This window comes from Carlito syrichta, unplaced genomic scaffold (genome assembly GCF_000164805.1).
Source record: "Carlito syrichta isolate Samal-C Ts95f unplaced genomic scaffold, Tarsius_syrichta-2.0.1 Scaffold287945, whole genome shotgun sequence".
Lineage (NCBI taxonomy): Eukaryota > Metazoa > Chordata > Mammalia > Primates > Tarsiidae > Carlito > Carlito syrichta.
The window spans coordinates 76,409-87,964 of record NW_007232041.1 but is presented as its reverse complement, the minus strand read 5'-3'; the positions used below and the strand labels follow the sequence as shown (position 1 = coordinate 87,964).

Genomic DNA, 11,556 nt, shown 5'->3' with positions numbered 1-11,556 from the left:
AGCGCGCACCTGTAATTCCAGTTACTCGGAAGGCTGAGGCGGAAGGGTCGCCGGAGCAGCAGGTTGAGGCTGCGGTGGCCAGGAGCAGCCACTGCACTCCAGTCTGGGCGACAGTGAGACTTCAACTCAAAAAAAAAAAAAAAAAGGCCGGACTCGGTGGCTCAGTCTGTAATCCCAGCAGTTTGGGAGGCTGAGTTGAGTGGATTGCCTGAGTCCGCGGGTTCGAGACCCGCCTGGGCAACTTGGCGAGACCTCATCTCCACAATAAATCAAAAATTAGCCGGGTGTGGTAGCGCGCACCTGTATTTCCAGCTACTGGGAAGGCTGAGGCGGAAGGATCGCCGGAGCCCAGCAGGTCGAGGCTGCGGTGGCCGGGAGTGGCCGCTGCACTCCAGTCTGGGCGACAGAGTGAGACTCCCACTTTAAAAAAAAAAAAAGGATTCCACCTGGGAGGTTGGATGGGGATGTTCCTACTTTGTACATAGAGGGAGAAGGCTGGAGGGCAGGATCTTTTTGTCTGAAAGATGGTGGGCGTGGGGTGGTGGTCGCAGATTTTGTCCTGGAGGTCCCAGTGGACCTGACAAACATAAAGTGAGAACAGTAGGTCAGAACAGTAAACTGGAGGCAGTCTAAATACTGGAGACTCGTGTGTACTCCGAGGCTGAACCATTACAAGTTCCTGTCTCTGATGGTGTACTGTGGGGGTGGCCAGGTCCATTCAAAGGCCCCGGGTCTCCAGGTGTACCCGGCGTTTTGAACACATGATCTCACTTACGGAGGGGTTGCATGCTCCCTCAGCCCGTCTTATCCCGTCCTTGTCATCTTTCTCCTTCTTCCTAGTTCAAACCCCAGGTGTCTTACTGGTTTTAAGGAGTGGGAAAACAAAAACCAACTTCAAAATGCTTACCTCCAATTGTAATTTTGAATTACATTTTTTTATGCTGTTTCTCCCCTCCCCCCTTTTTAAAATCAGCCCTCGGGATTAAATTGTAACATGAATAACTCCAAACAACATCGATGAACATCACCCCACTGTTGTCACCCAGTGCCCTGACCTGATCCAGTTCTCTAAAATCAGACCCTGACCCAGCACTCCGCATTGCCTTTGTTTTATCTTCATTTGAGCTTCTTTTTCTGGATCTTTCTGTGCCGAGGGGTGTTTCTCTTTTTTGTTTCTATTTTTTTGAGTTGGAGTCTCACTCTGTCGCCCAGGTTGGAGTGCAGTGGCTGCTCCCGGCCACGGCAGCCTCGACCTGCTGGGCTCCGGCGATCCTTCTGCCTCAGCCTTCCACATGGCTGGAACTGCAGGCACGCACCACCACACACGGCTCATTTGTTTGATTTATTGTAGAGACGAGGCCTCACCAAGTTGCCCAGGCTGATCTCCAACCCATGGACTCAGGCAGTCCTCATCTTGGCCTCCCAAAGTGCTGGGATTATAGGCGTGAACAACTGCGTCCGACCAGGAAACATTTCTAAGGAGACTCTGTCCGCTTCCTCCTCCAACAGGAGACAGAGTTCTGTCTGCCCTGGGTGCCCAGGGGAGAAACAGGGCCCTCCAAGCTCTCAGCACTTGAGGCCAAGAGCCTCAGCACCCTGTGGGCAGGGCCCAGGGCTTCCAGTGGGCTCAGATCGACTTACATCGCCACTCCTCTGCCCTCTCATTCACAGTACACCTTAGCATGTTAGTTTCCGAAGTCGTGAAGGACAGACAGCTGTTGACCTTAGAAACTGGGCAGCCGGGTGGGCTGCTCTGCTCCAAGTGAACTGTCACGCAGCACTCCACTTGAGTCTCCTCCCCTTCCTCATGTTTGGCCCTACCGGAAGGCACCACCAGCTCTGAGAAGCTTTGATCCTAGAACCCACGAGGGTCGTTTTCGCTTAAGGCCAGTAATGGATGAGAAGTTCTCATAGTTGCTTAAGTGCAAACATTAGGAAGTGGGTTCAAAACATGCAGGATGAGGAAGATGTTTTGGAACCTGACAGGAGTAGCAGTCATGTAGCATTGTCGGTGAGCTAAATGCCACTGAACTGTTCATGTTAAAATGGTTCAGGTTAGGCTGGACTTGGTGGCTCACCTGTAATCCCAGCACTCTGGGAGGCCAAGGCGAGTGGAATGCCTGAGCCCCCAGGTTCGAGACCCGCCTGGACAACTTGACAAGCAAGACCTCATCTCTACAATAAGTCAAAAATTAGCCGGGTGTGGTAGCGCGTGCCTCTAATTCTGGCTCCTTGGAAGGCTGAGGCGGAAGGATCACTAGAGCCCAGCAGGTCAAGGCTGTAGTGGCCGGGAGCGTGCCACTACACTCCAGGCTGGGCAACAGATTGAGACTCCAACTCAAAAAAAAAGGCGGGGTTCAGGTTATGTTTCACCTAAAGAAATACAAAAGGAACCATGTTCTGTCTTATGCCCTTCTAAGAGTAGGCCAGGACACAGAAATCCTGAGAAATGTGCACTTCCTGTGGGTGACAGACGGGGCTGATCCTCTCTTCTAGCCAGAGGACCCAAGTCCACAGAGGCATTGCTTTTTCTTGATCACCCCTCTCCAGAACCTTTCATTCTGACTTTGGTGTAGTGTTGCTAAATTTGGCAAATTTTTAAATTTTTAAATTTTTTTGAATTGGAGTCTTATTTCATAGCCCAGGTTGGAGTGCAGTGGTATGCTCATGGCTGCCGCAGCCTCAACCTGCTGGATTCAGGGGATCCTTCGGCCTCAGCCTTCCAAGTAGCTGGAACTACAGACTCATGTCAGCACACCTGGCTAGTTTTTGTGATTTATTGTAGAGACATGCTCTCGCCAAGTTGCTCAAGCTGGTCTCAAACCCATGAGCTCAGGCAGTCTTCTCACCTTGGCCTCCCAGAGTGCTGGGATTACAGGTGTGAGCCACCATGCTTGGCATGTTTTGTTGTTTATTTTTTGAGTTGGAGTCTCACTCTGTCGCCCAGACTGGAGTGCAGTGGCACGCTCCCGGCCACTGCAGCCTCAACCTGCTGGGCTCCCGCGATCCTTCTGCCTCAGCCTTCCAAGTATCTGGAACTACAGGTGCGCACTACCACACCAAGCTAACTTTTTTGATTTAGTTGTAGAGATGAGGTCTCACCAAGTTGCCTGGATGGGTCTTGAACGTATGGCCTCAGGCAATCCACTCACCTCGACCTCCCAAAGTGCTGGGATTATAGGCTGAGTCACCGAGCCCGGCCCTAGCAATGATTTTCTAAGATACTTTTTACTGATCCTACATAAAACGTCTCACAGATTTTTCCTCCAATCTAAATGGGAACCAGGATTCCTATCCAGCCTTTGCCCTTAGTACGGTGTAGCATTACAGGTGAAGGGGAGTACTAAGTGCACTGAAGCAGCTAAGGCAGACTTGGTAAAGTCTTGTAGGGTTTTGTGGGCGCGACAGAGTCCAGTCTTCAGCACAGGTGGGACGAGAAGCCATTGAACGTGATTCAGGCAGCTGGAGGGAGGTGACCTGGATGTAGCACAGAGGGAACTGTGGGTGGGTGGGGCCAGAAAGCAGGCTGGAGCACACGGGGATGCTGCGGGGTGGGGTACTAGGATGGAGAGATGGAAACACTTAGGAGATGAGACGTAGAGAACTTGATGTCGGAACCAGCACTAGGACAAAAGAAACCCCGTGAATTTTTTGCGAGAGGCCACTTACGGTCTGTAGCTAACAGCTCACAGTGCTGGTTGCCACTGGCCTTCCCGATTCCAGCTCACACTCTTGCACAGAGAAGGACTTGCCTGTGGGTGAGGAAGGTGCAGCTGACTGGTAAGTGAACTTGAGCGCTGACCCAGAGTAAACTTGATATGTGGCAGGATTATTTTTAGCTTTAAAGACTTCTAGCCATTCCAACAAAACATCCTAGTAGACAGTTTTACTGTTACATAAACCAACACTTACCCATCTTTAATGTTTTACCGAGTACAGTTAAGTTTTACATTCTTGGAATGCCACAGCACTCAAGAGCTGGAAGGGGACCTTAGGAGTGCTTGGTCCGTCTCCAGAATTTTGCAGGTGAGGAGAAAGGCACAAGACTCGCCCGGTCACATGAACAGCAGAGTTTAGGTTAGTTCAGAGACCTCACTTTCTAGGCAGACCTTTCCATTTCGCTTCCGGTCTTGGTTTCCTCATCTGTAAAAGGGGCTAACACCTCCTTTGTAGGATGGTGGTGAGGATTACGGTGAACCTACATGTGGGTGTTCAGCGCTCGATCTACATCATAAGGGCTTAACAAGGGCTAGCAATTATTGTGGGCTGAAAGGTCAGGAGTCAACTTTTGAAACACCAAGAGGACCCAGACCCGCTACTGGTGAGCTGAGTCCAGCACAAGAGCAAGCAGGTACACGGGGAGACTCGAACACCCAGAAGAGAGCTAACTAAGGGCATGGATTCAGGCTCTAACCTGCAGCCAGGATCATCTGGAGGAAGCTTGGTGACTGCCTGGTGCTGCCTGGCTTTTCCTAGGGCCCCGGGATGCTGCAGAGGTCAAGGGTCAAAGCAGTCAGAAAAAAGCATCACCTCTTCCTGTTAAAGCTGAGAAGGAAGCTGGGCGTGACCACTGCTCACTTTTAATCACTCAAAAGGATGCCACAGGAGGTGGTTAGCAACACCACGGGTTTTACCTTGTTAAGAAACAAAGAACAGGCGGGGCTCGGTGGCTCAGCCTGTAATCCCAGCACTTTGGAAGGCCAAGGTGAGTGGATTGCCTGAGCCCGCGGGTTTGAGATCCGCCTGGGCAACTTGGCGAGACCTCATCTCTACAATAAATCAAAAAAAAATTAGCCGGGCGTGGTAGCACGCGCTTGTAGTTCCAGCTACTTGGAAGACTGAGGCGGCAGGATGGCTGGAGCCCAGCAGGTCGAGGCTGCGGTGGCTGGGAGCGGCCATTGCACTCCAGTCTGGACGACAGAGACTCCAACTCATAAAAAAAAAGAAACAAAGAATGAAGCCAGGCTTGGTGGCTCAGCCTGTAATCCCGCACCTTTGGGAGGCTGAGGTGAGTGGACTGCCTGAGCCCATGGGTTCAAGACCGACCTGGGCAGGCGAGACCTCATCTCTACAATAAATCAAAAAAATTAGCTGGGCGCGGTAGTGCGCACCTGTAGTTCCAGCTGCTTGGAAGGCTGAGGTGGAAGGATCGCCGGAGCCCAGCAGGTCGAGGTTGTGGTGGCCGGGAGCGGCCACTGCACTCCAGCCTGGGTGACAGAGTGAGACTCCAACTCAAAAAAAAACAAACAAACAAAAAAACAAACAAAGAATGCACAAGATACCTCTGCCAGTTAGGAGGTAGCAGTAGACCCATCTCAACTTTAAAACAAACATGCCTGGGTCCAGCACGGAAGCTCAAGCTTGTAATGCCAGCACTCTGGGAGGCCAAGGCAAGAGAACTACCTGAGTCCAGGAGCTACAGACCAGCCTGGGCAACTTGGTGAGGTGTCTCTACAATAAATCAAAAAATTAGCTGAACAAGGGGCTGTGGCGTGTGTCGTTCCAGCTACTTGGAAGGCTGAGGCGGAAAGGATCGCCTGAGCCCAGCAGGTCGAGGCTGTGGTGACCTTGAGCGTCCCACTGCGCTCCAGCCTGGGTGACAGCGACTCCAACTCAAAAACAAAACAAACAAACATGCACAGTCCCAATCTGATTTTTGTTCTTCCCTCTTCCTAAGTACTAGGGAAGAAAACTAGAGGTCCTAAGAACTGCTGCGCTGCCAGGAGGGAGTGCTGGGACCCTGTGGCCAGGCCGTGACACAAGTCCTGGCTGGCCCGTGCAGCACTCAGGAGGCCTTGGGCAGCAGGGCTGCTTCCTGCCCAACTGTGGCTTCCACACCAGGCACCGCATACTTCAGCTGAGTGTGGCTGTTGCTCCCACCCATAGCGCCCCCACCCATACCCACCCTCCAAGGTTGAACAGAAAGGGCTGCCTGACACCCGGGTTTTATGGTTTCCACTTTATTGCCCAAGCACAGAACTTGAGGCGAGCCTGGACCTTCAGCAACGAGCAGAGGAGAGGCTGGGAGATGGGGGGGTGAGGGCACAACCTGCTGGAGGAGGGAAACTGATGGGGGGGGACAGGGGTGGTCACCATGACAACAAAAGACATCACCAGTCACGCCATCGGGGTGAGAAGAGGACAGAAGCGGGCGCGGCAGCGGTCTCCCGTGCCCCTAGCCCCACACGGAGCCACGTGTTTGGAGACGGACGGGCGGGAAGGATGAGGGAGCGGCTGCCTGGGAGCCCCTCTCCACCCTGGCTTCACATAAGACCCATCCCGGCCACTTGCCCCTGCTGCCACTGCACAAAGTCGGACTGAGGGAGCGAGATAAATCAGCCTTTGATGAGCGCGTGTGAATGGACGTATGTTCGTGTGTGGGGGCAGAGAAGGGGTGACGCCGCCCGCCATGATGCTCCCCAAGCCCCCAGCCCACTCCTCTCCCCAAAGCCACCATCCAGCCAGATAGAAAAATAAAGGTCTAATTCACTCGAAAGTCTTCGGTTTTTACAAAACTAGCAGGGTGGAGTGGGGCAGGGCTGGCAGCCGCGGGAGGAGGGCTGGGGAGGCTACGCTTCTGTCTCCACCTGAGGCCGGCCCCCTGCGTCACGCGTCCGCTCCTGCATCTCGGTGTCAGCTGGATGGTCTCCCACGGCGGCCTTGGTCTGCAGGGGAGAGAGCCGGGGCTGAGCTCCCAAGGTCAAAGGGCACCCGCGTGGTTGCTACTGGAATCACCCCCCCACACCAGTTCTCCTAGCTCTGCCCTAAAGATATAACGTGTAGGCCGGGCTCAGCGGCTCAGCCTGTAATCCCAGCACTTTGGGAGGCCGAGGTGAGTGGATTGCCTAAGTCCGTGGGTTTGAGACCCGCCTGGGCAACTTGGCGAGACCTCGTCTCTACAACAAATCAAAAAAAAATTAGCCGGGCGTGGTGGCGCGTGCCTGTAGTTCCGCCTTCTTGGAAGGCTGAGGCGGAAGGATCGCCAGAGCCCAGCAGGTTGAGGCTGCAGTGGCCAGGAGCGGCCAGTCTGGGCGACAGAGTGACTCCAACTCAAAAAAAAAAAGATACACGTGTACACGCTTAAATACACATCACAAGGTCATTCGCTGCCATGCTGTTTAGAACTAGGCTTGTCTGGTATGGGAGCCATAATATACGTGGCTAGTTCAACTTGACAAAGTTTAAGTGAAAATACACATTGCACTTTGAAGACTGTCAAAAATACACAAGTGCAATTTAAATATCCCATGTTTCTTTTCACCTTTTTTTTTTTTTTGAGTTGGAGTCTCTGTCGCCCAGACTGGAGTGCAGCGGCCACTCCCGGCCACCACAGCCTCGTCTGCTGGGCTCCGTGATCCTTCTGCCTCAGCCTTCCGAGTAGCTGGAACTACAGGCACACGCTACCACGCCCGGCTGATTTTTTGATTTATTGTAGAGATGAGGTCTCGCCAAGTTGCCCAGGCGGGTCTCGAACCCGCGGGCTCAGGCAATTCACTCACCTCAGCCTCCCAAAGGCATGGGATTACAGGCTGAGCCACCAAGCCCGGCTCTTTTCACCTTTTTTAACATGGCTGCTAGAAGGTTTAAAATTACATAGTTTGCAGTTTGAGAGGTGGACAGAGGGCAGAGGATTGCCTGAGCCCAGGGATTTGAGACTAGCCTGGGCAACATGGCAAGACCTCGTCTCTACAATAAATCAAAAATTAGCCAGGCATGGTGGCACACGCCTGTAGTTGGAAGGCTGAGGTAGAAGGATCACTTGAGCCCAGCAGGTGGAGGCTGCAGTGGCCAGGAGCGTGCCACTGCACTCCAGGGCAACAGAGTGAGACTCCAACTCCAAAAAAAAAAAAGGTGATATAAAATATCCTCCTTCCAGGTTGGGCTTGGTGGCTCAGCCTGTAATCCCACACCTTGGGAGATTGAGGTGAGAGGATTGCCTGAGCCTGCGGGTTTGAGACCCGCCTGGGCAACTTGGCAAGACCTCATCTCTACAATAAATCAAAAATGAGCCGAGCGTGGTAGCACGCGCCTGTAGTTCTGGCTACTCGGAGGGTGAGGCGGAAGGATCGCCGGAGCCCAGCAGGTCGAGGCTGCGGTGGCCGGGAGCGGCCACTGCACTCCAGTCTGGGCAACGGAGTGAGACTCCAACTTGAAGAAAAAAAAAAAATCTTTCAGCTATTATGTGAAAAAAGCACAAAACTGGGCTGAGTGGCTCAGCCTATATTAAGACTGGGCTTAGTGGGTCAGCCTATAATCCAGCACTTTGGGAGCCCACGGGGTTCGAGACCAGCCCGGCAAGTTGGCAAGACCTCGTTTCTACAATAAATCAAAAAATTAGCCAAGTGTGGTAGCACTCCAGTCTGAGCGACAGAGTGAGACTCCAACTCAAGAAAAAAGCACAGTATGAGATGATACAGCAGTTATCTCTTGTTGGAGGAAAGGGAGAAAGCAACATGAACGCATCTGTTTGTGAAAATGTGCAATTTCTGGAGCCATACAAGAACCAGAGAATCAGCTGCTTCTGGTGCAAGGAGGCACACTTTTTGCTACATGTCCTTTTGTGCAATTGGAATTTATTTATTTTTGAGTCCAAGTCTCACTCTGTCACCCAGGCTGGAGTGCAGTGGCACACTCATGGCCCCCACACCCTTGACCTGCTGGGTTCGGGTGATCCTTCCGTCTCTACCTTCCAAGTAGCTGGAACCACAGGCGCGTGCCACCATGCCTGGCTAACTTTTTTCATTTACTGTAGAGACGAAGTCTCACCAAGTTGCCCAGACTGGTCTCAAACCCCTAGGTTTAGGCAATCCTCTGGCCTCCCCAAGTGCTGGAATTACACGTGTGAGCCACTGTGCCCGGGAAAAACTTGAATTTCTATGTAACTGTATTACCTACTTAAAAAACATACACACAGAGTCTGCGGCCCTTTCCCAAAGCTGCAGGCACAGAACAGAACGTAAGCCTGGAAGAACACTCAGAGCAGCCTCTAGGGCTTGTGGGTGGGTTTGGGTTTCCAGCCCTAATCACAGAATACTGGCCCCTACAGCAGGGAACACGCATGCTCCACATCGCTTTGGGGGAGAGGGCAACTTCTGGTTTCTGTGACTGGCACAGGCACTCACACTCACAGGCAGAGCGCCCACTCCAGCAGGCTGAGCAGACGGATGCCGTTCCAACCGCTGGCCACCCTGGCCCTCACCTTGCTCTCTTCCTCAGCCAGCCTCTCGAACATGTTGGCATAGAGCTTCTTCTCCCGGGCAAGCTGCTTGCGGATCCGCTGCTGGCACACAGCCAGCTGGGCCTTGGCGGCTTTGTTGCTGGGGTAGAGCTGCAGGACCTTCTGGAAGTCAGCTCGTGCCAGGTCGAAGTCATTCACGGCCAGGTGGGCCTCTCCCCGGCGGAAGAGACCCTTCTCGTTGGTGCTGTCCAGCTCCAGGGCCTAAGGACGCAGAGTCAGCGGCAGGGTGAGAGCTCGGGGGCCAAGGCCGGCTGCCAAGAACCCCTCGGCAGGCGGGGCGGAGATGGCTGGCTCTACCCAAGGACAAGGCCTGGGGCACTAAACCGAAAGGTGCAAGATCTTGGAAGGAGCCTCATGTAATCCAAGCTGGGCACAGTGGCTCAGCCAGCAATCCCAGCACTTTGAGAGGCCGAGGTGAGTGGATTGCCTGAGCCGGGGGGTTCAAGAACAGCCTGAGCAACTTGGCGAGAACTCATCTCTACAACAAACCAAAAAAATGAGCCATGCATGGTAGCATGCTCCTGTAGTTCGAGATCCTTGGAAGGTTGAGGCAGAAGGATCACCGGAGCCCAGCAGGTCAAGGCTGCGGTGGCCATGAGCATGTCACTGCATTTCAACCTGGGTGACAGTGAGACTGCAACTCAAAAAAAAAATTCAAGAGGCAGAGAGAAGACGGCAGGTCTCTGAATGAAAGAAAAGGACCCCTGACGTGTCTCCTCTCTTTAGAACAAGGCAGGACGGTAAGGAGGAGGTGCTGACCACCAGGGCAGAGAAAATCCTTCCACAGTCCTGCCCATCCGGTGCTTCCTCCTGTTCTGTGCCTGCTGCCTCCCCCCACAAGAGCAAGGTGCTTGCTACTCGCACTCCTGCCTCTGGGCCTGTCGTCTCAGGGTCGGCCCACCCACCCCGCCATCCCTGCCCTGGACAGGGCCTCACCTTGTTACAGCTTTCAATGGCGGCGGTGAAGGCCTGTAGCTTCAGGTGACACATGGCCAGGTTGAGGTGGGAGGCCAGTCGGAGGGCCTGTGCCTTCTGGGCTTCCTCGCTGGAAAAGCTTGACTCGTATTCCAGCCAGGACACAATCTTCTTATACTGGAGCACAGCTTGCTTGTACTTGCCTTCCTAGATGGCAGAGAGGCTCAGGCACCCTGCACGGGCTCAGTGACACCAGGCCTTCACACCCCGTGAGACGTCAGTGACCCCCCCCTGCCCCCCGCCCCGACCGACCGGCAAGCTTAGATACACTACTAGGTGGAGACTGCATGTGCCAACCTGTCCACTTCTTGGCAGAAAACGATCTCAGCTGTCAGAGGGAAGGGAGGGCTCAGTGCAGCCCCCAGCGGCGTCATTAGACCGTGATTGCTGACTCACCTTGAAGTACACAGTGCCCCGCTCCTTCACTATGGCGCTCTGTTCCAGCTTCTCCTCTGCATTCATCTCCCAAGACTCTTTGGCCTGCCAAATCCCAGGGAGAAACAAAGTTGTCAGCGATTCCAGAGTCACCCATGGGGGGACAATCCGACTTCAGGGTGGCAAGACCTTGAGCACACTCACCTTCTCAAAACTCTTGAGTTGTAACTCGTATTTCAGCTCAGCATCTGGTGGGATCTGGAACTTTTCCTTACCAGCACTGCCAAAAGCATAGCTGTGGGGGGGGAAAACTGGGTCACCTTGGCAGCCCTTTACCTGCTCCCGGCTGGAAAGTACCTCCCCATCCCTTGAGAACTGGTTCAAATGATTCTTCCCGTTTGGCAGAATCTTCCTTGGCCTCTTCACACAATCAATGGTCCCTCAGCATCTTCCATCTTCTGTTTTTATTTTTTTTTTAATTTTTATTTTTTTGAATTGGAGTCTCACTCTGTCACCCAGAGTGGAGTGCAGTGGCTGCTCCCGGCCACCGCAGCCTCGACCTGCTGGGCTCCGGCGATCCTTCCGCCTCAGCCTTCCGAGTAGCCGGAATTACAGGCATGCACTACCACGCCCGGCTGATTTTTTGATTTATTGTAGAGATGAGGTCTCGCCGCCCAGGCGGGCCTCGAACCCGCAGGCTCAGGCAATCCACTCACCTCAGCCTCCCAAAGGCGCGGGATTACAGGCTGAGCCACCGAGCCCGGCTTTATTTTTATTTTTGAGGTGGAGTCTCACTCTGTCACCCAGACTGGAGTGCAGTGGCCGCTCCCGGCCACCACAGTCTTGACCTGCCGGGCTCAGGTGATCCTTCCGCCTCAGCCTTCCAAGTAGCTGAAACTATAGGCACACGCTACCGCGCCCAGCTAATTTTTGATTTATTGTAGAGATGAGGTCTCGCCAAGTTGCCC

The 11,556-nt window shown here is 53.5% G+C and overlaps 1 protein-coding gene across 1 annotated transcript in view; it reads right to left on the bottom strand.

The window, feature by feature from the left end:
- Positions 1-5,944: 5,944 nt before the first annotated feature.
- FKBP4 (FK506 binding protein 4) overlaps positions 5,945-11,556 on the bottom strand; it is a 9,933-nt gene continuing 4,321 nt past the window's right edge. The window contains exons 5-9 of the mRNA XM_021710035.1: positions 10,793-10,883; positions 10,610-10,693; positions 10,175-10,360; positions 9,200-9,439; positions 5,945-6,665 (exon numbers count right to left, since the gene is read on the bottom strand). Of these exons, the coding sequence (XP_021565710.1) occupies positions 6,570-6,665; positions 9,200-9,439; positions 10,175-10,360; positions 10,610-10,693; positions 10,793-10,883 (697 nt within the window). The 3' untranslated portion in view covers positions 5,945-6,569. The remainder of the gene's footprint in view (positions 6,666-9,199; positions 9,440-10,174; positions 10,361-10,609; positions 10,694-10,792; positions 10,884-11,556) is intronic.